The 26,535-nt window shown below is 34.1% G+C and overlaps 1 protein-coding gene across 1 annotated transcript in view; it reads right to left on the reverse strand.

Moving 5' to 3' along the window:
* LOC118195736 (soluble guanylate cyclase 88E-like) overlaps positions 1-26,535 on the reverse strand; it is a 323,641-nt gene that overhangs the window by 63,884 nt on the left and 233,222 nt on the right. The window contains exons 6-8 of the mRNA XM_085812164.1: positions 23,846-23,975; positions 10,526-10,672; positions 182-328 (exon numbers count right to left, since the gene is read on the reverse strand). Coding sequence (XP_085668290.1) covers positions 182-328; positions 10,526-10,672; positions 23,846-23,975 — 424 coding nt within the window. The remainder of the gene's footprint in view (positions 1-181; positions 329-10,525; positions 10,673-23,845; positions 23,976-26,535) is intronic.

The following is a 26,535-nucleotide window of genomic DNA, read 5'->3' on the forward strand; positions in this document are numbered from 1 at the left end:
GTATTATCCCTCGAGTTGTTATGAAAAAAGATATTCACATAATTTTAGTATGTCAGCTAGGTTATTTTGCATGGCGGCGATTCAAGTTAATACTATATACTTTATGAAACAATTTCGTTGTTTTTAAAACGTTGTCCTTTACACGCTTAAATTGCTTAGAATATTCAAAACTTTTCCTTACTTTGTAGACGTTGTGTTTTTCAGTCAATTGGTCAAAGATGCTGTACATGGAGTTCAGCATGGACACCACCTGCATTGGAGTGATGCGGCTACAAATTTCGGTGAAGGTCACCACGTCACTGAAGAGGATGGTTACACTTTCGAAGAACTGCAAAAAATGAATTTACATTCATATTGCTAAAAATATTTCTTTGATGTAACAATAAATTTATAGTTCTAGTGCATCATTCTATAATTGTGCTTGTGCTTTTTATTATCTTAAGCGCTATTACTCAAGTACGCAGTAAAGCGAAATTTATAAACCAATATAAAATTTGTAAACTCGCATTTCACTATGTTACAGTTCTTTCTTGGAGCGAGCTTTATAATTTGTGAATCATTTATTTCTTTGGTTATTCAAATGGTTTTTGAGCCTGTATTAGCCACAGATGACTTGAACCATGGCCATCGAACCAGTGGACATATCATATGACTGCGGTAATAAACAGCAACTGGATGGCTTAATTGCTATAATAGGAAATATCGAAACTATCCGAAGAAAATAGCTAAAGATTCAGCCTTAACTTATACAACATAATCACGTAAAACATTTCGGAAACATTGATTCCTTCCGCAGTTATTAATATTAATAAAAAAATCGTAGTTAATCAAGTATAATCACTGTTGCTTTTAGTTTTCCAGATAACGCTATAAGATATTTCTCCGGCCTTTTTAGCATGTCTTCGTGGTATAATGGTCAGCATCCTCGGCGCGTATTCGAGAGGTCTGAGGTTAGAGTCCTGGTGAGTGCATTGCACATTTTTCATGTCTCCTGCTTCGAAATAACCTAATGTTTCTACAAAGCAAGAATGATAGCTATCGAAAGAAGATTCATAATTAAAGAATTCTTATTTTGTGAGATCAGAATAGCAGCAGTTGTTTTCTAATACAAAGAGGTTAGAATAGGTAGAATAAACATGACGTCACAAAAATGAAGCCAAGGAAATATCAACAAAGTTACGTCCCAACTTATCGTGATCACCATACAGCGTACGGATGAGACTACGAAGCATGTTGCTAAATAAAATTACACCGACTTGACGTTCGCAGGTTCAGAAAAAAAATTTTCCTAAAATACAATTGAAACTTCCACTGATCTTCTAGTATTTATTTGTATACTAGAAGATGTATTAGCCCAAAGGGACAATTTGCCCTGAAGGACTGTTAATTTCGTTTTGATATTTGGCGTCGAAACCCTTAAAAGGCTGTATCACATTGTGAAGCATGCAAGATTAAAAATTAGCAACTGCCTTCGCCGGTAATCGAACCACGGACCTCTGGAACACCGACCCAGCGTGCAGAACCACTACACCACGAAGGCACGCTAGGAAGGCGGGAGATATACCTTACAACTTTTCAAATCGTTGCCATCAAATATTATCGCCCTGTATTATATCTGAAGAAATTAAATAATGAAAAATTTGCATAAATTTAGGTATGTTTCTCGCATTGTGATAAAACGACAGTACCTAGAGCCATCCAGTTTTGAATGACGTAATCCTACTGCAAATATGGGTATTTGGAAGCCCAAATTTGAAATTTGGAATTTATTTTATTCCAAATTTCATGTTTTGTAAAACTTTAACGAATTTTTGTTTAACAAACCCAAGGATTTCAGAGCGAGCGATGGCAACGTTGTACAGAAAAACGGTTTTTATCTCCAGCGCGTGAGACTATGTATCGGAAATTCTAAAGATATGCTTAATTTAAAATTATTTTCCGATATTGCCCTTGAACTGAATTTTATTGTAAGGTATCCGACCTCGTTCGGGTACCATTTTTTTAAAAATGGTTTTTATTTTAACTATAAACACATTAATTTGAAGATAAGCATATTAATGAATGAGAACAGCTTAAAACGTAATGCTAAGTAATTTTAATTTTGAAAAATAATGAAAAAAAGGATAACTTTTGCTTAAATTTTGCCTTTACGGCAACAACCACGGTGAACAATGTGTATATAAATATGCAGTTTTTTTAATACGTATTTATGTTTACACTTGCTTTGTATGCAATGAAGCAAAATAATTAAGAAATATTCATATATTCTTGAGGGATATGTCAAAATGTATAGTATTTACTGTATATTTTCCTATTACTGCATCCAAAATCTAAAAATAAAAAGTAACAATTCAACTTCTAATTAATATTTCTAAAATCTTCCGCTTCAGAGCATGCATCTGATTATATGAAACATGCATAGAAAGTATCATTTAATTTTATGGATAAAATTTTGAGTTATAGCTGTTACCATTGGCAATATTTACAGAAAACACATTTTTCAGAAAACAAGTTTAAAGTTTTCATAAAACAATTTCTTGGGGAAAGAAGCATCCCTTAAAATTAAAATTGCCCTGCTTTGTAACTGAAACCTTGTTTTTTCTTCACACACTTTGCACTTTTTCTTTCGAATAAAGCGTAATTTTTTTCTTTGGGTTTTTGTAAAACTTGAATGCCGCCAAGAGTCATGATTTTGCACTTTATCCAAGTTTTCGAATTCCCTGCTCAGTGTAAAATTCAGAATACATACCTAACCTTGAAATGCTTCAAGCAAAACTATAAATCCATCATTAAATAACATTAAATAACACAACACTTACATTTGCTCCAAACATATGTTCGAAAGTTTATGAACGTTTCTTTCGGAACAACTCTCAGTCCGGTACTTGTTGACATTTATATGCACTATTTTGAGATGAAATTATTTGATAAATTATCTTTTCGTCTTTGGATTCGGTATGTTGACGACACTTTCGCACTTTTTGACGGTTATAAAGAGGATTTATCCGAGATTCTATCTATTATGAATTCAATTGGTCCAGCCATCCAATTCACTCTTGAAATTGAATCCAACAATTCCCTCCCTCGATATTCTTATAATCCGCAATGAAACCGATTTTAGCACCACTGTGTACCGTAAACCCTTTGCAGTTTGTTTACCACCCCATGCCAAGTCATGCCACCCTGTTAAGCAAAAAATGGCTTCTTTTTACTATTATGTTTTCCGCGCGCTAAAAGTTTGTTCCTCTGAATCTTTGCTTACCAATGAACTTAATTATTTGAGAGCAGTTGCGATTGACCGTGGATTTTCTCCCGTGATTATTGATAAAGCCGTCAAAAAATTTTCAGATTCCCATCAAAAAAGACATTCCACTGTTAGAAATAATATCAATGACCTTGTCGTGCTTCCATTTTATCCTTCTGTTAGCTATAAAATTGCACGGATTCTCCAGAAATTCAGTTTTCAAGTCGGTTTCTCCCCTATTAATAAAATTCACCCTTCGATTCTAAAAGATTGCGTTTCTGTCTTTAATTCTTGGGGAATTTATAGTATATCATGTCAGTGTGGTTTAAGATATATTGGCCAAACAAAAAGAGCGTTGAAGTTTCGTATCAAGGAACATGAATCTTATGTCAAAAAAGGGGAAATTAACAAGTCTTCAATAGCGTATCATAGCTGGACTTTTAACCATAATCTTGATTTTGGGTCTGCAAAAATCATCCAAAAGGCTTCTTCCATAGGCGAATTGGATTTTCTTGAGGCTTTTCACATTCACAAAGATTTAGAAAGTTTAGTTAATGATTTGAAGTCCAATCCAGTCCTTCCTAATGCCTTTAAAATTCTACTGTCTTAATTCAATTATTTTTGCCGATAGATGGCGTTACCTCCTCGCACTTGGTACTACCAGAGGGTATAAAAATCCGTTCAGTGGTTGCTTTCCATTATTTGAAGTTCAGATTTTGAGCGTAATGTGCATTTGCCCCTCGCTCCCTATTTTAACTTCGCTAATATTTCTCTATGCTTGATCAGACAGCCTGGCTCAGTAAAAGTAGGCGGCCAGTGCAACTCTGATTAAAAATCTAGTTATAACCACGTGCAGAGCTGATAAGCACCACATGTTTCTGTGATTCCTATTTTCTTCTTTCTATGTATTTCTTTCTCCTGATGAGGAGGGACCTTTAGCTGCCCTCGAAATCGATTGAGTGTTTCATTATACCTACGCTAAATATAAGGTTGTTTTTTACGATTTTGATTATCGCTAGATTCTTAAAATGTATTACAAAATATCTAAACTTAGTACGAAGGTTTATAATTTACAAAATCTCGATTATAGATAAGTAGATAAGGTTTCTAAATAGGTATATCTATTTAAACGCTCACTTCCGGCCCAGAATATTAGAACTTCCGGTTTATTCCGTTATAGAAAAATGCTTATAACTTCAGTTCTAATTAACCTATCAACAAGCAAAAACTTGTATTTGATAGCTAACGATGTATTCTTTAACATAATGAAATAAAGTAAAAATCGAAATTTTGACCGAAAATCGTCTTTTGTACGAGGTCGGATACCTTAGTGCGAAGAACAGGATATTTAATAAATAAAGGTAATGCACAAAATGTTAAGAAAACGCCCCTTTGGACGTAATTTAAAATATGAAACCTTTCAGATTTTCGTTTCTTGTATACTTGGCTCATAATTAGCATATACACATTTTCATGTACCTAAATTTTATTAAATTTGAAACAGTTATTTGCAATCTTTGGGACGTTTCTATATACTAAGTAGAAAATCATTTATGTTAAGTATTAAAATTAGAATAGGACACTTACAAACATTCACTGATGAGTAACTAACTCCGATTAGGATGTGAACAAAACCAACCAGAAGTCCGCATATGGTAGCGGCCATGATAAGTCTGACGTCATTTTCATCGCACGGGACATACGGATGAGGCCTACTCTTTATTCCAAACTGCTTTTTCTAATACAAACAAATAACTGTGAATGATTCGGTACTTAAAGCCAGGTGAGAATTTTGGAAATTTACTTCACTTGCAATATGTTGTAAATTACCAACATCATGACTTTTTTGGGTATTAAATTTCCAGTTTAACTCGAAGTGTCAGGAGATATCTAAAACGGATGTCTTATAATCTAATCAAAACAGTTTCACGTTACAGTATAATCTGCATAAGCTGAGCATCAATACACATCGACGAATACATCTTTACTGAATCTATATTGGTCTCTAATGTAATTTATGACGAAATTCTAATGTTATTATTTATTGTGTAAAATACTACTTAAATTGCTTTGCGAAATTCCTATGATAAAATTATGCTAATTTTCGAAAAAAATAATGCAATACTTGTACCCTATTTTTTAAAACTGCATCTCAACAGAAATTTTCTAATTTATTTCAACATACTATTAGGAGCCATTGTAATGTCTTGTAAAGCTAAGATATTACTGTTTATACGATTATTGCAGTATTTTAGAATTTTGCCTTCTGTGTAAGAAGTTTAAAAAAAGGGAAAAGTAAACTAATTTCAAACTTCAATTTTAATTTTATTCATTATACATATATTTTCTAAATAACATAGTAATAGAGAAAATATATATATATAGGCAAAGTTTAATCTTGCAATAATTTTAATTAATTATTTACCTTATTATGTATTTCTCCCACTTCCTTAACATGCATTCGTGGTGTAGTGGTCAGCACACTCGGAGCGTATTCAAGAGGTCCGTGGTTCGAGTCCCAGAGGGGGCATTGCACATTTTTCACGTCTCCTGCTTCGAACTAGCCTAATATCTCTACAGTGGCGCCCGAACTAAAAAAGGTGGTGGATGATGATTTTCCACCACCGGGATTTGGCGATTGGGTCCCCTAATCCCCAATGAGCCTTTAAAAGGGGAGAGTATATAAGGTATTTCTCCCACCTCCTTAGCATGTGGGTCCACTAGCGGCCGAGCGGTAAAGTCGCTGAACACTGGTAGTTCGGTCCGAGGTTCGAATCCCGCGAACGGCCTGGCTGCATGGGCGTTTTTGTGGTTTTCCCCATGTGTAACGTGTATACGAGCCAGTTTCCTTTAGAAAGTCCTCCACGAAGGCATTCCTCCCCTTAGGCAGATAGCCCTAGTGTGCTTTGCCATAATTAAATAAACCAAACCAAACCAAACCATAGCATACCTTCGTGGTGTAGCGGTCAGCACACTCGGCGCGTATTCAAGAGGTCCGTGGTTCGAGTCCCAGAGGGGTCATTGCACATTTTTCACGTCTCCTGCTTCGAAATAGCCTACTATCTCTACAACCTAAATATGAATAACTAATATTTGCGGCTTTTTGTGAAAAATGCTGAAATTTTGTACATGGCCTTATTAGTATATGGACCACATTTTTCTAACTGAGAACTGTTCTGTACGGGGGCCATAAAAAATGCAAGTTTTGTATTTCTTTAAATTTAATTCCTTGAAAATTTTAATTTGTTTCATAAAATTCTGTACTGTTTTTACGTAAATTTGCAATTTATATTATATGGCTATGATCATATTTAATTAATAAAAGCTGAGGTCAATATTTTTGGGGCACCCTGTGTCCTGCAAGGTTTGAGTAATGTATGCAGTATTACAAGGGATAAGTTATGCAAGGAATTTAAAATTAATTCTTTTGTTTGTAAAACACTCAGAGGAAGACTAAGGGCTAAAGTTGAATAACACCTTCGATGGCTTTCAAATAATTCATTTTTAAAAATTTTCTTGCTTTGTTTGTAAATTGATGTCAAGTAAAATAACTTTTGATCAAAGTTGAATCTCTTAAGAGAACCTATATTTTCTATTATAACCTTTAAGGGGACTCATACACCTTCAAACTCATAAGATCTTCAAATATGTGACTGTTGCAAGAACGGGGATAACTTACTTATTTTAAAAGCAATTATTACAACCTTTTACAACTGACTACATAATATAGCTGCTTTCTAAAATAGTAATCAGAAAGTTTATGTTGCCACAAATATTTTTATAATTTAATCCGCTTTGTGACAAAATTTTTCGTCGTGTTTCCACCTTGCGCGCGCAGTTTAAAACATTCTGTTGCATAATTTAATTCCATATTTAATACCAGCATTTGTAACATTTGGAAACTACTGTGAACCAAAAATTAAGAATTTCATGTTTAAATTTTTATTTTATTTGGTGTTGAGTTTATAAAATGTATTTTATTAAAAAAATCTGTAATGTTTTCATGCATAAAATTTTTTTGTATTGAAATATTCATCATATTTTTGGTTCAGTTAGAAGATAGTGCCTATATAAAGAATTCCGTCCAATTTCAAGTATGTACCATTAGCCATTTTTAAAATATCATGCGCGCGAGGTGGAAATATGACGAAACATTTTGTTCCAAAACGGATTAAATTACAAAAATATTTGTGGCAACACAAACTTTCTGGTTACTAGTTTCCAAAGCAGCTATATTATGTAGTCAGCTGTAAAAAGGTGGAAATAATTTTAAAATAAATAAAATATCCCAATTCTTGCAAAAGTCCCATATTCGAAGATCATAAGAGGTTTAAGGGGTATGAGCCCCCTTAATAACATCTAATTAAGAGAACGGCTCCCAACACAGAATTGACTAAATTTACGTAAAACTAGTAATTTTATCTAGATTATGAAATTGGCTGATCGAGATAGTTTAGAGTGCGTATGAAGTAAATATAGAGTTTTCTAAGATATTTCTCAGACAGACACTCGCCATGTGAAAAAAAAAAAACACCCTCATCGAATTATGCTTAAATATGTCACATATCTTGGTGTACTTTTAGATACAAATGTTTAAGATTTGTGTTGATAGAGTTACTAAAAATGTTGCTAGAGAATTTATAGTTTAAAATAAAATAACTAATAAGAACTCCTACATTTTCACTGTAACCCAATATTTTTTAAATGATCATGAACCAATTTTTATGTGTAACAAAGTTTTGAATCGACACTGTCCAACATTAATGCGCATAGTCACTAGATTTCTTGTGAACAGGAATCTTGAACAATAAGCCATCACTTCACTGCTAATCGAACCTGAGAATTTCTATGTGCATTTAAATGTATTGACCATTATACAAAGGATACAGGGGACGAATATTGTGAATCCCAATACACAGGGGAGGATACATTAACTTCTTCCAAATTAATGCTTAATCTCGCTGCATGCCAGTTACGAAAATCGCTGCATGCCAGTTACGCTATGTAGAAAATACACTCATGTCCTTAAATTAAGGATAATTCGGAGTCATGCGGAAATCGAACTCTAAAATAAATATATCACCTGTAAAATCACTACACACATCTTCAAGAATCACATGCAAATTTCAGGAAGTAACCAGACGACACCGATGGTACATCACAATGACGAAAGTGTAAGAGAGTGATATATAAGGAATACAGTCAAAGAAGTAAAATTGTTCGCCGGCGCTTTATAAGCATTTCAATGAAATAACCGAATAGTTATGACACAAAAGACGCATTTGGATGATTTTTTACGCGGTGTAATTATCGGCCGCCTGGAATGTGGGCGTACCCAACTGGAAGTATCAGGCGAACTTGAAATTGCCCAGAGTGTCATTTCCAGGCTTTGGCGACGATTCCAAGATGATGGTAATGTGAGTAGACGTTACAGCAAAGGTCGCCCCAGAGTTACAACGCTGAATGCGGACTAGTATTTGGCAGTTACAGCCAAAAGAAACAGGCGGAGCACAGTCTCAGACCTGTCTCGTCAGCCACTAGTACGACAATTTCAAGGCAGACCGTGTATAGACGCTTAGGGCAGATTGGTCTATATGCTCGTAGACCTGTCAGATGCTTTCCACTTACTGCAACTCACTGTCGCCTGCGGTTAGCCTTCAGTAGAGAGCATGGATTCTGGACACCGCAACAGTGGGCTTGCGTGATGTTTTCCGACGAGTCCAGGTTTAGCTTGCATCTGAATCGCGCCGGACTTTCATATGGAGAGCTCGAGGTTCCCTTACAAGCAAGAAAACATCATTGAACGACACCGTTACAGTGGTGCAGGAGTGCTCGTTTGGGGTGGAATTATTCTGGGTTCCAGAACTGACCTGCATGTTCAAATTGGAACCATGACAAGCCAAATCTATCGGGACGTCATTCTGGAACAATATGTAAGTTTGTTTTGAGGCGCCATGGGCGCACAATTTGTGTTTATGGATGACAACGCCCGTCCTCACCGTGCAAACATCGTAAGCGAATGCCTTCAATCGGAGGATATCACCCGGATGGACTGGCCAACATTCTCACCGGACTTAAATCCAGTAGGGCACGTGTGGGACATGCTTGGCCGACGAGTTGCAGTCCGTCAACCTCCTCCTACATGTCTACCAGAACTTCGGAGAGCATTGCTTTTTGAGTGGTGTAATATCCCCCAAGATCAGATCGATAATTTGACACTCAGCATGCCTAGGCGTTGTACGGACTGTATTGCATCGTCTGGGAGACATACAATGTATTAACAATCATACCAACCATGTAAGTTTGGTCTTTTTTTGTAATTTGCTCCAGGGAGAAAAAATCGCTAATGGTTTTAATAATATCTAACATATAGCATCTTTTTTTGCTGTTTACCTTTTGTTTAATAAATAAGCTTTACAAATAAGTCAAATTTGTTTTGCTTCTAACTCTGCCTTTGCCTGATTTTGCATTATCCTTAATTTATGGACATGAGTGTAGTTTTAAGCCTTGCTAATTATATTTAATGAATTTATTTTATCGGCAGTTCTCAGTTTTAAAATTAATGCGATTGAATCAATTTCTCTCATATACTGAATCAACCTCTCATTTTCACTTTTACTGAAAACTCCAGTTACCCTCAAATTAATACTATTCGAAGCTAAGATTCTACATTTCAAAAGATTTTTGTTTAGATTCGATTGTAAGTATAAAAAAGTAAAGCTGCTTATTTTAGGACATCTTAGTGACCATATTTTCTTAAGAAAATTAGCTGCTATTTATGTTATGCATGGCAAAAACACGAAACACCATTCAGCCAGCTTGTTCAGCCCTGGGGACAGAATGCGTATCAATTTTTTTTATGGAGTCTAAACATTTCGGTTCCTTATAGGCCTAATAAGTAACTTTTAAAAATCTAGTATCATTCATATCAACTTTAGTATCATTCAGATCATCGATCAATCAGTCTTGTATCATTTAAATCATTGATCAATCAATCTAGTATCATTCAAATCATCAATCAATCAATTTAGCATCATTAAAATCAAGTCTAGTATAATGCAAGTCATCGATCAGTTAAATCATTGTCATTCAAACGAACTGTAGTTATGGTTCAAATCATCCATGGTAGTCTTCTGCTTCCATTTTGATTACATTTCAATTATACTGTCATTATCTCTGGCAAATAACGTTATAATTTCTTATTTCCGCCATAGAGGAGAAATCAGATCTAGGTCTATTCTTAATTAAAATAAATAAAATGGCACACAGAATAAAAGCAACCTGGCATGTTTCAACAGCTGCTTCTCCCTTCCTCAGACGATCGGCAACCTGTTTCGGAATCATTTGGTACAGCAATTCGTCCGTTCGCCGCATTTCTATGTCCAGTTTCCGCATGGACTCTTCGAGCTGCTTGCTCTTCTGGAGTTCCTGAAACAGTAGAGAAAGTAGCGATTGACAAGAGCTTTCTGTAACATATAAGTTCTTCAATTTTGGGAAAAGTTCTTTCAAATATGAATAGATTTATCTATTAACTTCTAAATAATAATAAATTTAAAGTGATAAAAATAATATTTCATGTATTCATCATAACCAAAATTGTTCAATTACTCAAAAATTTACATGATATCTCGCGTCAATAAATAAACAAATAAAGATAGAAATTCTAAGAATTCGTAATACTATGAACTTGAAAAATAATGATTGAAGATTAGTATTTCTCTAAAAATTCAGGAAGAATGAAAAATCGTATTTAGTAAGCTTCTCCTCAACTTTCCGTCTGTTGAAAGTAGTTTTGCTCAGTGTTAATGTAAATACTATTTTAGACCACATTTACTGAAAGACTTTCAATAATCGAAACTGTTTTACATAATTTAAAAAAATATTATAATTTTATAAAACCTCTTAAATATTTTAATATTAGATAGTAATTAAATTAAGGTACTATTATGAAGTTTTAAACTGAATTGTCAGGTTTTATTATACTATAAATAATTAATTAAATTAAGAAAAAATATCTGAAATGTTCTTCTTTATACATATTCCCCCAAAATGTATAAAATTTATTCCTTTGAAAATGGGGAAGAGTGATACAGGTCAGGGATTTTTTCGCCATTATGCAACGGCGAAAAAATCCCTATTTCTTATAACTGAAACTCCATAACCAACTCCCCATTATTTAATTTCCTGGTAATTGAACATTTTGCTTTAAATGGACGATAAAAAATTTTAATTTTGTGTATTCATGAAAATAATTATCATCATAAATCATCCTTACTAATATTATAAATGCGAATGTGAGTTTGTTTATTTGTTTGTTACGCTTTCACGCTTTAATTACTTAACCGATCCTCATGAAATTTTCAAAAAACATTTTTGATATATTAGAAAAGGTTATAGGCTATAAAATGTCTTCGTATGACTTTAATTAGCCGAGATATTAATTAAAAACTACTTTTCCCCTACATTTTTCACTTACTTTGTTCGGTTTTTCCCTATTAAAGGAATTTGGCTACGCGCCAATTTATAATTTCACAAATATCTATGGAACAGCAGTTAGTTGAATTTCAGGACACATATCCCCTGATCCAAAAATTCATCGGAATCTATCGATATCATTCTGATCTTCTTACGACTTTAATCAGCTGAAATATTAATTAAAAACTCTAAAAACATAATTTGAATGCAACTCAATAGTGACATTAGGGATTTTTTCTTAGGTCTTCCTTTGTGGGTCCAATAAATTGGTGATAAAAATTATCACTTCTGATCTAATTATCCAAATTTCTCGAAATTTAGAAATTTGTGTCGCTCTCTGAATGATAGGAACACAACGTTGGTGTAACTTTTTTTGTCGCTTAATTATTTCCAGTTTAATCACAGATGAAACAATAATCCGCTTGCTATTGTTAACTCTTTATTGACAGGCTGCCATTCGAAAGCGACGGAGAGGTGAGGAGAACTGGTATCCGGTCGACCGTTGGGTTGGCAAAAAGGTCAAAGTTCACGAATTTACACGTGGAAAATCATTTTAAAATCAGTAACTTCTAATTAATTTACCGACTTGAAACTATTATTAACATTCCGACTTTTGTGATATATTTAATGATTTGTTTCGTATTTTTTTAAAGATCTATTCATTCGTGTTATATATTTCTGTTATTGTTGCTCGAAAAATTGCATTTACATTTTATATTTTTTACATTTTACTGTGTGCGATAAAAACTATTGTTTTATCATTTTAAGGCCCTGGAATGTTCTTTATTTCTAAAAATAACCCTTTGGTCAAGCGTAAATACAAAATATCCGCGGCCTATAGGTATTGAAGAAGGGCAGCATTTACAGAAATTTTACGCGGAGTTGAAACTTATTTAAGGATATCAACGCGAGCGAAGCCGCGGGTAAAGCTAGTCTGTCATAAACTAATTTTTCTGATCAACTGTAAAGTTTATATAGTTGAGAGGTATAAGTTAACATATTTTAATACCAGTCGCTGAAAGGATTATGCTTCAGTTAGCGTTTTGAAATGCCTGAAATACCCTGAGCTTATACACGTGTACAAAGAAACTGAATTACGTATGTTACACGAATTAAGCATGAGGGCTATCTGCTTAAGGGGAGGGATGCCTTCGGGGAGGACTTTCTAAGAGAAACTGGCTCGTATACACGTTACACATAGGGAAAATCGCCGAAACGCTCATGCAGCCAGCCGTCCGCCTGGATTAAAGGCCAGGAACCAGTGTTCAGCGACTTTATTGCTTGGCCACTGCTAGGCCAAAACAATAAATGATACGTCCTTAAATGAAAGATCATCGTTTTAAATGAAATTAACTATACAAATGCAATCCTTGAAAAAACATTAACTAATGTGCCTGACAAAATGTCTGTGATTAATTTCATTTCGGTAATTTTATAGGTTTGATAAAGGCAGAAAAAAAGAATAAATGCTTATTATTAAATTATAAGATAAGCATATAATGGATTTTTCTCCCTCACGCAAAAAAGTGTTTACTAGTAACCTAATATTTTCGGTTTAAAGAAAGCTAACGATTTGTAATTTTTTGAAATTTAATTAAAACTAATTAATTTAATTAAATTTGTAGTTAATTTAATTAAAGATAACGACATTTTTGGAATTTCAAATGGCATTGTTATTTTTATAATAGAAATTAGGGATTATTCTTTTAAATATTTTAAATAGAAAATGAAAATGTATATAAAAGCAGTATGAGTAAAATTTGTTGCTTTTGCTACAGAAAAGCCTATTATTTGATAAACTCCGTAGACAGATGAATCTGCATAAATACGCAATTGGCAAATAGCAGCAAATCTGCCGGTAACTATTCGTTGCTGAAAAAACATTGATTTCACACTGCTATATATTTGCAATTAAAAGTAAGATTTACAATTAGTAGTTTATGATTTACAATTAATTAGTAGTTTATATACTTCTGTAAAACTAAAATGAGTTTTTAAAGACACCTCCAGCATAAGAAAGAATATAAAGTAACCCCCTAGCAAAAGATTTGGGATGTGAGATTTTTCTAATTGCATAATTATGCATTTCTTCTATGCAGATTAAAGAAATAACATCGTTAAATTTCGGCACCAAATCAGTAAACCACCCACAATTTTCATTAAATTGCTTAATAAATGAACTCTCAATAAAAGAATAATTAATTACTTATGAATAAAAGAATTATTTCCTTCATACTCAATCGAATAAATTTCAAGAACTATCCTCGAAATTAAAAAGTATATGTAATTGCCCTAAATTCTACGACAAGTGTTCCGACAGCATTAATTAAATTATTTGGGTCTTAAAAAAGTGATTTAAATTTTAAAAAATTTCGGGTATGTAAAAAAATGAGAATAAAATAAATTTTTACTGTGGTAATGTTTCCACCAGCGGTGTAAATTGCTCCAGAATCGGAAAAAAAGCAGTGTTGTAATTAAAGACATTTTTTAAATTTTAATTAGAGATTTATTCTACTTTATCTAATTATTAGCCTTTTAGAAAGTAATTTTTTAAGCGTTCCCTACTTGCATTTTTCTTCTTTCTTATGGGGACTCATACACCTTAAAACCCATAAGATCTTCGAATAGGTGACTGTTGTAGGAATTGGGATAACTTATTTATTTTAAAAGCAATTACTACCAACTTTTTACAGCTGACTACATAATATAGCTGCTTTTTGAAATAGTGATCAGAAAGTTTGTGTTGCCACAAATATTTTTATAATTTAATCCGCTTTGTGACAACATATTTCTTCATGTTTCCAACTTGCGCGCACGGTTTAAAACATTCTGTTTCATAATTTAATTCCATATTTAATATATAGCTTTTATAACATTTGGAAACTACTGTGAACCTAAAATTCTAAAAATTTTATGTGAAATTTTTATTTTATTTTGAGTTCCATTTATAAAATGTATTTTATTAAAAAAATTTGTAATGTTTTCGTCCATAAAATTTTTCAGTATTAAAATATTTATCATATATTTGGTTCAGTTAGAAAATAGTGCCCATATAAAGAATTCCATCCAATTTCGAGTATGTACCATTAGCCATTTTTAAAATATCATGCGTGCAAGGTGGAGACATGGCGAAATATTTTGTCACAAAGAGGATTAATTACAAAAATATTTGTGGCAACACAAACTTTCTGGTTATTAGTTTCCAAAGCAGCTATATTATGTAGTCAACTGTAAAAGATTGGAAGTAATTTCTTTTAAAATAAATAAAATATTCCAATTCTTGCAACAGTCACATATTCGAAGATCATGAAGGGTTTAAGGTGTATGACTCCCCTTAATAAAAAAGAAAAGAATAAATGGTTACGATCAGTGAGTGTGCTTATGTAAACTTGGTTATTTTATTAATTTTTCCTTTAAAGAAAGAGATTCACCAGGTTTATTTCTATAAAGTGGATTTCTTATTCTATATCGAGGATTTTTTGTTGGATTTTATCAAATGATGTCCTCTGACGGTATGTTAAGTTAAAATAACACTCCAAATAATGATTATTAGTCTCATCAGCGGCCAAGCGGTAAATTCCCTGGACACTGCTAGTTCGGTCTGACGTTCGAATCCCGCGAACAGGCTGGCTGCATGGGCATTTTCGTGTTTTCCCTCATGTCTAACATGCTAATACCGAGCCAGTTTCTCCTAGAAAGTCCTCCACGAAGGCAACCTTCCCTTTCGTGCAGTGCTTTAGCGCGAACGCGTAAATAATAATAGTGATAAATAATGATTATTTGAGAAGAGTCAGCGCTATATTTGTAAATGTTATGAAGTGAGAGTTCACAAAATAACTAAAATAGAGTATAAAAGCAAACAAATAAAACTTCTTTCAGATTCCTAATTATTCAGCAATAATTTTTGATTTCCTAATAATTTCTAATTTCCTGATTTTTCAGATTCCTAATTAATACACCAATGAGACATTTTAGAATTTTGAATATTATTTTACGAGTTTTATGCATCTGCTCTGCAATTAGAAATAAAATGCCAACTCTTTAAAAGCTTCTTTTTCTAAATTACCTTTTCCAAAAATTTTACTGATTAAATTACATACCATATATTAATATCTTTCTTTATTAAAATGAAATTTTAAAAAAAGGGAGAAGAAGAAAAAGAAAGGGAGAAAAAAAGAGTGAAAGTGAAAAAAAAAAAAAAAAAAGAGAGAGAAAAATGGGGATGGACTGAAACGGACAAGATTTTAAGGATCGCCCAAAAGGCCTCTTTTAAGTTTAATAAGAGATGGTCCAGGATGAATAGGAATTTTATATAAACATGCATTTAGAAGAACATGGAAACATTTATACACTTGTGTATATTTAAAAAGCGAAAAAATCTGGCATTTTAATAGTGTGAGAAAAACTTTTACAGCCTACTTAAAGCCTATTTAACCAGTTAACTGTGATTGACGAGTATACTCGTCCTGCGTGTAAAGCAGTGTAAGCAACGCGCGTATAAATCAGTCTAAGCAACGTAATAGAAACAGAGAAAAGAAAAATAATAAAGAAACCGAAGCTAGTGATTGATTATAATAAAAAAATGGGCGGAGTAAATATGAGCGATGGAATTATCATAGCGTACTCCACAGAAAGAAAACGACTCAAAAAAGTTTTACAAAAAGATATTTCTCCATTTCTTAGACATCATGTGTGAGCAACTCCTTCGCCAGGAATCGAAACACGGACCTCTAGAATACGCGCCAAGCGTGCTGACCACTACACTACGAAAGCGGGAGAAATACTTTATATTCTCCCCCTTTTAAAGGACGACTGGGGTTTTTAGGTGGCACAATTGCCAAGTCCTGTGTGTTGAGAATCATCATACACCACCCTTTTGGTTCGGGCGCCACTGTAGAGACATTAGATATTTTTTTAAAGCAAGAGAGATTGAAAAATAAGCAACGCCTTCGCCGGGAATAGAACCACAGACCTCTGGAATACGCGCCCAGCGTGCTGACCACTACACTACGAATGCATGTTAAGAAGGCGGAAGAAATACCTTATACGGTGAGCTCGGTATTTTTATTCTTATATGTTAGTAAATATTGCATTTTTTTATTTAAAAGTGACTGAATTATGTTCTTCTTACGTTTCGGTTAAGGCTTTTATGCTTTTACTCAATCTGCAGGCAGTTGTTGTAAAATTATCAGCAATTTAAAAGTTTAAGAGGCGTTAAGCCTAACGAGGCCACCATTAGTTTACATTTTGAACTCTTAGTAGAAAAGTGAACTACGTCAAAGCGTGTTCTAGCTGATAAAGGTTACATTACTAGTTGTTATTCTAAGATAAGCGCCCTTTTCTTCGGTGCTCCTTTATTCTTCTCGATAGTGCTGCCGTTGCGGTGTAGGCTTAAGAGCCTCAATTTCCACGTTTAAATATCTCTACGTAGCCTTTGGCTAATAAATACTTAGATTTAATTGGAAATTTAAACTTTGCTTTTGAATTGACGCCATAAATGTTGGCTGATTTGTAAGCACCATTTGTGCCTTTTGTTCAGCTTACTTAGTTTTAAATAAAAGGGCATTTCACACTTTTCTTACGTTCTGTTTCATCTTAAACATAGCGATAAGTCATTTACACGTCTGTTTGAAGCTTTGACACAAATTACATTTAATTAGAGGCATATTATATACAAAATATTTGCGTACATAGTACGTAATAAAATTCAAGTTTGAGGGGGAAAATGGTATAAATGCGTAATTTCTAGAGAGATTTTTAAATTCAACACTCAGAATGATTTTAAGAACAAATAAAGGTGTTCTAAAATGGTTCTCTATCACAGGCTTGTATTGCTGATCAACATGTGCTTCTAAATATTTTAGCTGTTGCCTTTTAAAAATTTGTAATCACAACAGAGTAAATTATGATCCTTTTTATAATGCTGTCTCGAAATTTTAGTTAAGAACTTATTCTAGTGCAATAAGACTACAATCTCTTTGAGGCTTCCTGAAGAAATAAGTAAAAATTAATTAGCAATTGCTGTTAAGCCGGCAATTAAAATTATTAAGCCCGATTTGCTGCAACTATGTGCTTTTAAAAACATTAGATTTCTAAGAGGCTTCATAGTAAGATTACACTTCATTTAATTTTCTGATGAAAAAACTTGCATTAAAAATTGATCACAATTTCCTGGTATTAATATATTTCTTTTGTAAGTTAATTTTTTGAATAAAAATGCAAAAAAGCTTTTAAACAATTCCCATTAATTTTTTTTTTAATTTAAAAGAGTTTTGTGATAAAAATAGAAAGCAAAGATTCCAATTATTAGACGGAAAGCTTTTTAGTAATGATCCAAAATGAAATTTGAGTGCCTCAAGCTTTAAGAATTTGAAAAATGACTCCAGATTTTGACTTTATTTGACAGGAGAAATTTGATGCATTAAATTCTAACAGCGTTATTAGATATGATAAGAAAGAGTACGCGATGATAGTGAAATGGTTTCAAGAAAGCTGTCATATTTTTGCGTAAAAAGCAATTTATATTAAGGTACTTTCCAGGAAATTCCTTTCAAGAGCAGAGTAATAAATTTTAGATATCCTTGTTGTACTGACAATCAATTTTCAAACCTCGATGTGAATAACAATGATTTTATTTTATTATTGATTACAGACGGTGTAATAAATTTTATTTTCGACAAAAGAGGGAAATAAAGCATGCCCCTCTGCAAATAATGAATTAAAAATATATTACATGTGCTTAACCTGTGGGGTTAAAGTAATTAAGTTCTTCAACGTGGCTTTCTTATGAAAGCGAGGAAAACTTTCTTTGTCTAAGTGCACCAAGGCTTTAACACTTTGACTATTAACGGGAAATACATGCAGTCTTGCCAGATCGTGCGATATTTCGCAAATTTGCGACTTTGGCGACTGGTTTCCCTAAAAACGCCAGTCGCTGTTTAAAAGGGGGAGTATATAAGGTATTTCTCCCACCTTCTTGGCATGCCTCCGTGCTGTGGTGGTCTGCACACTGGGCGCGTATTCTAGGGATCCGGAGTTAGGTTCCCGAAGAAGGCGGTTGCCGATTTTTCATCTTTCCGCCTTCCAAGTTACCTAATGTCTCTACAATATAATTAAAATGAAAAATCAACGTCAGCCCACCAGCCGCCGAGCGGTAAAAGTCGCTGAACACTGGTAGTTCGGTCCGAGGTTCGAATCCCGCGAACGGGCTGGCTGCATGGGGTTTTCGTGGTTTTCCTCATGTGTAACGTGTATACGAGCCAGTTTCCCTTAGAAAGTCCTCCACGAAGGCATCCCTTCCCTTAGGCATATAGCCCAAGTGTGCTTTGCCATAATTAAATACACCACCACACCACACCAAAATCAACGTCATTAGAAGCTTATCAGCCAAGTAATAATTATTATTTTTAAAACATTGTCCTTGATTTAATGTCAGTATATTTGATTCCTTTTCGCTAAGGAATATCATGGTTTCTGATAAAGAAAAAGCCAGTCCAGTGAAACATTCTCTAAAATATTAGAGTTTTATTTTGGGGAGAAAAGATTGCTAGAATAGTTTAGATACAATTTATACAAGCATAAGAAATCGGAAAATAATTATTCTTACCTGCGCGAAATTTTCCTACAATAATCGCTGTACATTTGTAGCATCCGTTGATACGAATGTTAAATACACCGAATCAGACACCTGCTCATTAAAAATTATAGGCACGTAACCTGTAATGAATCATCGAAGGAGACGAGATATTTGCGGCTTCAGAGTTGAGTGATACATGATAAAAAATCAGTCGGCCGACGTCTATTTGGAAATATTTTAAAAATAAATTCGACATAAGATATTTATATTTTAATTTTTTAATATTTTCAATTGTCTGTCCACTTTTTATGATAAAATATAAATTTATAAAAACCAACTTGTGGTTCATTTAAAAGGCCTCTGTGAGTCAGTGTATAACCCGCGGGTCATAGGTTCGCGACCGCTGGCTTACACGTAGTATTTTGATTTACCTTACGTTAGAATAACATTCATACCGTTACAGCGTTTATTCCTGAACACTAAATGCTTGATGATCATTTTTAACCATAAATTACCGACAGATTTAAACAATTCCCTCCGATGGGATATAAAGCCAAGAAATCGTGTTTGGTTGTTTGTTTGTGGTATATCCCATCGGTTGGAAAATGAGACAAGGTTTAGGAACCCATGGATCGTGGACTCGTGGAACTCCGAAGAACAACTCCAGGACAGGAGAGCAGCTGGCTCCTCAAGCAACCAATGCAAGATAAGCTCCGGGCAGGAGTGACTCGGGTACATTCGTACAAATAGCATAAAAATTGGCTGCAAAGGAGCTTTATGTATGGATGAATAAAGTTCGACCGCCTCATCCGCGACCATGAGAGCAAACACGCATGCGCCATTAGGACCGTATTATTCTCAAAATTGATGAATAAAGGGTGGAAGGATGGGGACTTTCTTTCCCTCCAGTATAGCTCTTTCCGGAGAAGAGAGGACCTTTCACATCGCAGCAAGTAATACCGCCCCTTTTGGACGATTCTATGTGTTTTGGCAGAATGCCAACCAGGGTTGCGCTTGAGACGGTCGAACTATAGGAAGTCAAATGATTAATCGAGAAATGGCGAATGATGCCTTGGATGATCTTGTAACACAAGTCGATAGTGAAAGCAATGATAATGAAGAAGTAATTAAAGTGATTTTAATTTTGAAGAAATTAAACGATTTATTGATAAAGGAACAAGAATTGATTCTGAAATGACGACTGAACCAAATGAAAGAAAAAAAGGAGACTTTATGAGCAGCATTGAAAAACAGAGTTTAGGTTGTAGAGACATTAGGTATTTTTTAAAGGAGTGATCAAGAATGAGCAACGTCTTCGCCGGGAATCGAACCACGGAGCGCCCAGCATACAGACAACTACACCGTGAAGGCACGCTAAGAAGGCGGAAGAAATATCTTACATACTCCCCTTTTTAAAGGGCGACTGGGGTTTTTAGGGGACCTAATCGACAAATCCTGGCTGTGGAGAATCATCATCCATCACCCTTTTAGGTCGGGCACTACTGTAGAGACGTTAGGTATTTTGGAAACAGGAGAGATGAAGAATGAGCAACGCCTTCGGCGGGAATCGAACCTCGGACCTCTGGACTACGCGCCCAGCGTGCAGACCACTACACCACAACGCTGCGCTAAGAAGGTGGGAGAAACACCTTAAAAGGTTTCGAAATAAGTACGTCACCAGCGTTACGCAAGCTTTGGCATAGATTTATCTAGAAATGATGCAGTCCAGAAATGCTATAATTATTTTTAGAATAAAGAGGAAATAACCAAATTAAAAATGAGGAATTAAGAAGCTATTATTAAATTAAATAATAAAGTTGATTTACATTTTTTATCTTACGTATACATATGTTTTGAACGGCCGATTGCAACCAAAAGGAGAGGTGCACAACTACATTTTATGGCAATCCCATGTATAAAATTTCAGGGTTGAACGGACACTCATTTTTGACTTATGCGAGCTACATTCATACGTACATACATAGGTATAGACGTCACATAAAAATCCTTTCTGAATCCATTTCCAATTCGGTTTGGAAAAAAGAGTAATTTTTTCTGTCCGTACGATCAGATATCAAGCAAAACAATCGTTCAAATGGACTCGAGAGCAGTCAGAATGGATATTTGCGTTCAAATATGGTATCCGAAATTTTTCGCGATTATAATACATCCTTTGCTTCGTACAAGGAAGTAAAAACAAAGCGATTACTAATTGTTTTATTTATATGTGACAAAAAATGAGCAGACAATAATAACAAAGATGATGAGAATAAAGCCTGTTTTTTATGATTTGTTTTAAAAGAAAGCGCCTTTTGTTATGGTAAACTGAAGTAAAAGCTTTTTAAATTCCTTCGAAACACGTTTAAGCTCTTTTTCTTTAAAATAATGTCACTGTTATACTATAATTTACCACTTCTCCGAACCTTCTCTTGCAAATTCTGATCGCTTTACAGCATTCTAATGCATATTAATTGCATGTTTAAGCTGTCTGAATTTGGAAAACACATGCAAATTTTACGGCATTGTTATAAACCCCGTGTTCTCTAACACACAAAAAGAAAGACGATTAATTAACTCTTAGGAAAATGGGAAATCTTTCATACATGAAATCCCAGCCTATTCATGAGGTAATTAGTGATAATAACTTTTAATGTAAATCGCATTTTGAGATTGTTTAAAAGTCTTTCCGAATATAGCATAGTTTGGGGGTTTGAAACTTCGACTCGGAAAGGGAAGGAGTTTTATAATTCTCTGCAAGCAAAGGTTTAGAAATGTGTTTTCCGGGAACAACAGGATTATAGATCACATTAGATGTTTGAGACATTTAATTTCTCAGTTTTAAAACGCAACATTCAATTTCATTAATTCGGAATTTAAAAGTTATAAGGTATTTTCTCCTTTCTTTCCGCATGCCTTCGTCGTGTAAATGGAAGTACCTTCGACGCGTATTCGAGAGGTCCGGGGTTCGAGATCCGGCGAGGGCACTGCACATTTCTCACATCTCCAGTTTCAAACAAACCTAATTACTCTACAAGTAGCGCGCGAAATAAAAGGTAGCAGACGATAATTCTTCAACACCAGAATTTGACGACTGGGTGCCCTAATCCCCAGTCGCCCTTTAAAAAGGGGGGAGTATATAAGATATTTTCTCCCTCCTTCTTTCCGTATGCCTTCGTGGTGTAATTCAAGAGATCCAGGATTGAGTCCTGGCTAGGGGATTACACTATTTTCACGTCTCCTGCTTAAAAAAAAAAAAAAAAACCGAATGTCTCAACAAAGTTATTTTAAACCGGCCGGCGGAAGTGACGTCACAGAAAAGGGGTGGGGTCACCGTCATCTAGGATCACGTGACAACCGGAAGCGACGTAGATTAATCGAATGACGTCATGTATACTTTCGTTTTCATGGTGTGGCAACTATTTTATGTTCTCAAAGTTTTTATTTTTTGTGGCAACGAACAATTTTTGTGTTTGTGGCAACGCGTTCTTGTTATTGTAGTTACAAAGTTAGTCTCAACAAAGTTATTATAGTTCAAACAATGTATATTCAACCCAAAATCGCAACACGCAAAATCTTTGAGAATATAGATATTTGTAAAAATTTGAATGTATCTATTGGAAGTAAGTTATTTAAATTCAATCCAAAATTTCGACTTTTAGAAGTTTAATTTTTAAAAAGGTTAGTCTTTTAGAAGACCTCGAGCCATTGACAGATTTCTTCAGTTTTATTCCTGGTGAATGAATGAGCTGGCTGTATAAAGATTTTACGGTTTTCTTTACTTCTGATACAAATGCGGGCTATTTTCTCTTACAGAGTTCTTCACGAAAGCATTTCTTCCCACACGCAAATAACAACAATTTCTTTGCAGTAATCGAGTTCCTTAAAATTTAAAGCCTAATATTATGAGTTACATTTAATACATAACCTCATTACTAAATTTTATTCAAGCGACGAATTGTCAAAAAAATCATTGATTTAAAACGAAAGATAAAATATGAATGCTCAGGAAATTATGCTTCTAATGAATTACCGAGATTCTGCAGCCTCTATTCAAATAACACATTTTATTTGCATTTTATTGCAAACTAATACTAAATTTGGACATCTTAATAAATGAAACTTGTGCGTATCTCTCGCATCAAAATATATTTATTAAAACGTGAAATATACTTAAACGTACATTAAATATCGCACAAAGAAACCTACTTGAGAAATCTAGTTTTCACCCGGATAATTTCGTTATCGTGGTATTTATGCACATTATATTTAAATAACATAGCGAGAAAACTTACTAAGCATTTTTTTTTTACATCTTAACACAGACGAATAATGCCAAGCATAACTATTCTCTATTCTATTATTTCTTTGCAGTAAATGAGAAAATTGGTTACCTTAAAACTCATCTAAGAATAAAAGAAAGGCATAAAGAAATTGTTATTTCGCTAATTATAATATTATTTCCATATTTTTAAAAACTTCTCTGTTCATTAACTACCTCTGCAAGAAAGTGCACTTTTAAGTCTCATAACTCATTTATCTGTTAAGATTACCTGATCCAGGGCTAGTTTGAGTTCTGCAGACTGTTGTTGTCCAGCCAAGACCATATCTCTACTGAAGTCGTGCATGCTCAGGTCATTGATGTAAAGGCCCGTGTGTACCATGGCGTCCAAATCACGCATTCTAGATAAAAGGAAATACAAATTAGTGGCTCCTGAAAAACTTTCGAAATATCTTTAAGTGTCTTTTAAGAATGTAATAGTTTACTGCTTATCCGAGAAAGGGACCATTGGTAAAAGTTTACAATTGGGTGCCCCTTGTTTATTGGCGATTCTTTTTTGACGCCAAGGTCGGCGCCAGGAAACCACAATTTCAAGATGGCCGCTACACAAAACCAAAATAAGAAGTCGAAGAATTGCATAAGATCTGTGTCCATGTACACATCGATCTGTTTTTACTTAAAAAAAAACATCCTAGAATTGCACAAACTAGGCATTGCGCACTGCCTTAAATATGCCCATGTACACATCAATCTATTTTCATTTAAATAAAATCGGGAAGCTAAAACAAAGTTAAAACTATCGTGATAACCAGAAGTGAGGTTTCATCGCCAAAATTTAAAAAAAATGTCGCCAATCGAAGGGGCACCCAATTCTACACTAAAGCCGAGTTATTAATCTCGAAACGAAATTTTGCATCTGTTCACTATAAACGGTTAATCACTTTCCAAATTGCTGTCACCAAATATTATGTCCTGTATTATTTTTAAAGAAATTTGTAAGATATTTTATCCATTCTTCCAGCATACCCTTCGTGGTGTAACGGCAGCACACACGGCGCGTATTTCGAGAGGCCCAGGTTCGAGTCCCGGAGAGGGCATTGCTCATTTGTCATATTTCTAGCTTCAAAAATTCGTAATGTTTCTAGAGTGGCGCCCGAAATAAAAACATGTTAGATAATAAACCTTTACCACCAGGATTTGGCGATTGGGTCCCCTAATACCTTTAAAAGGGGGAGTATATAAGGTATTTTCTACCCCCTTTCGGCATGCCTTCGTGGTGTAACAGTAGCACACTCGGGGCGTATTCGAGAGATCCAAGTTCTGGCGTTCATGTTTCCAACTTCAAAAAATCCTAATAACTCTACAAATTAAATAAAGAAGAATCTGCAAGTACGTAGGTAAGTTCCTCGCATTACGAAAAAACGTCATTACCTAGGGCCATCCAATTTTGAATAACGTAGTTCTCCACCCGAACATGTGCACTTAAAATCCCGAATTTTGAATTCCAAATTTGCTTTATTATCTATTTCGTATTTTGTAAAACTTTAATAAAATTTTGATTAACAATCTCAACGATTTGGAAGCGAACAGAGGCTATAAGAAGGAAACATTTTTACCTCTAGCGCGCGAGACTCTCTATCGGAAATAATAAAGCTATGCTGTTTTTAAATATTCTATAATTTTGACACTGGATTGAATTTTATATGGAGTGAGTGCGAAAAACATGACATTTAATAAATGAATTTAACACATAAAATGTTAATAATAAAAGGCCAAAAATGTTTGGCGCACCATCTTACTAAGAAAACGGATAAATTATAACGGATAAAATATATGCCAACAATTAACTTTGCATTGAGAATTATAAACATATGCTTCTTATATGCTTACTGTTGAATTGTATATGGTGTATGTGCGAGAAAAACGATGCTTAATAATAAATAAAGCTCAAAAAACAAAACAAAAAATGGATTAACAAGAGTGAGAGCGACAGCAGACTGGTAGACAGCGAGCTCATCGAAAGCGTAAAAATATATAAATAACCTTTTTTGGGGGACCGTTAAAATCTGAAACCTTTCACATTTTTTTAAATCTCTTTCTAAATTAAAGAAATTATAAGTAATAATTTTATAAAATCCTCTCACTCTGATTCTCGATGTTATTATTATACAATTATACAGGCTATTAGCCCATTTGTGAAGACGGAGACTTACCCGAAAAGGAATAAGATCACTAAAAAAAAAAAAAAAAATCCGGAAGCTTTCAGATTTTATACAACGAAAAAGAAGCGTTTTATTAAACGTTTTGTGTGTTACCTTTATTTATTAAATATCATGTTTTTCGCGCTTAAACCATCAACTCAATTCAACGGCAATATCTCAAAATAATTTAAAAAGAGCATATCTTTAGAATTTTTGATACACAGTCTCGCACGTTGGAGATAAAGATGTTTTCTTTTTTCCGTACAGTGTTGCCATTGCTCGCTTTGGAATCGTTGAGTTTCTTAATCAAAAACTCATAAATGCTTTACGAAATATGAAATAGATAATAAAACAAATTCAAAATTTGGGCTTCCAGATGCCCATATTCGGGTGGAGACGTACGTTATTCAAAATTCGATGGTTCTAGGTACCGTTGCTTTATCACAATGCAAGAAACATACATACATTTATGCAGATTCTTCATTATTTAATTTCTTCAAATATAGATATTATTATTTAATTTCTTCAAATATAGATATAGCGATAATATTTGGTGGGAACAATTTAAAAAGTGATTCGCCGTTTATAGTGAATCAACGCAAAATGCCAAAACGAAATTAATAGCCCTTCTGGGCCAACGCCCTGTGGGCTAAAAAAAATTCAAATATAGTGCATTGCTTCCTGCATCAAAGCTCATAGTCAATATGAATGGTTGGCATAAGTCCCTTCACCTTGCTTAACATCGTCAGGCTAGTTATTC

Source organism: Stegodyphus dumicola, chromosome 2 (genome assembly GCF_044657685.1).
Source record: "Stegodyphus dumicola isolate Sdum_Otavi_A_Nest chromosome 2, ASM4465768v1".
Taxonomy (NCBI): domain Eukaryota; kingdom Metazoa; phylum Arthropoda; class Arachnida; order Araneae; family Eresidae; genus Stegodyphus; species Stegodyphus dumicola.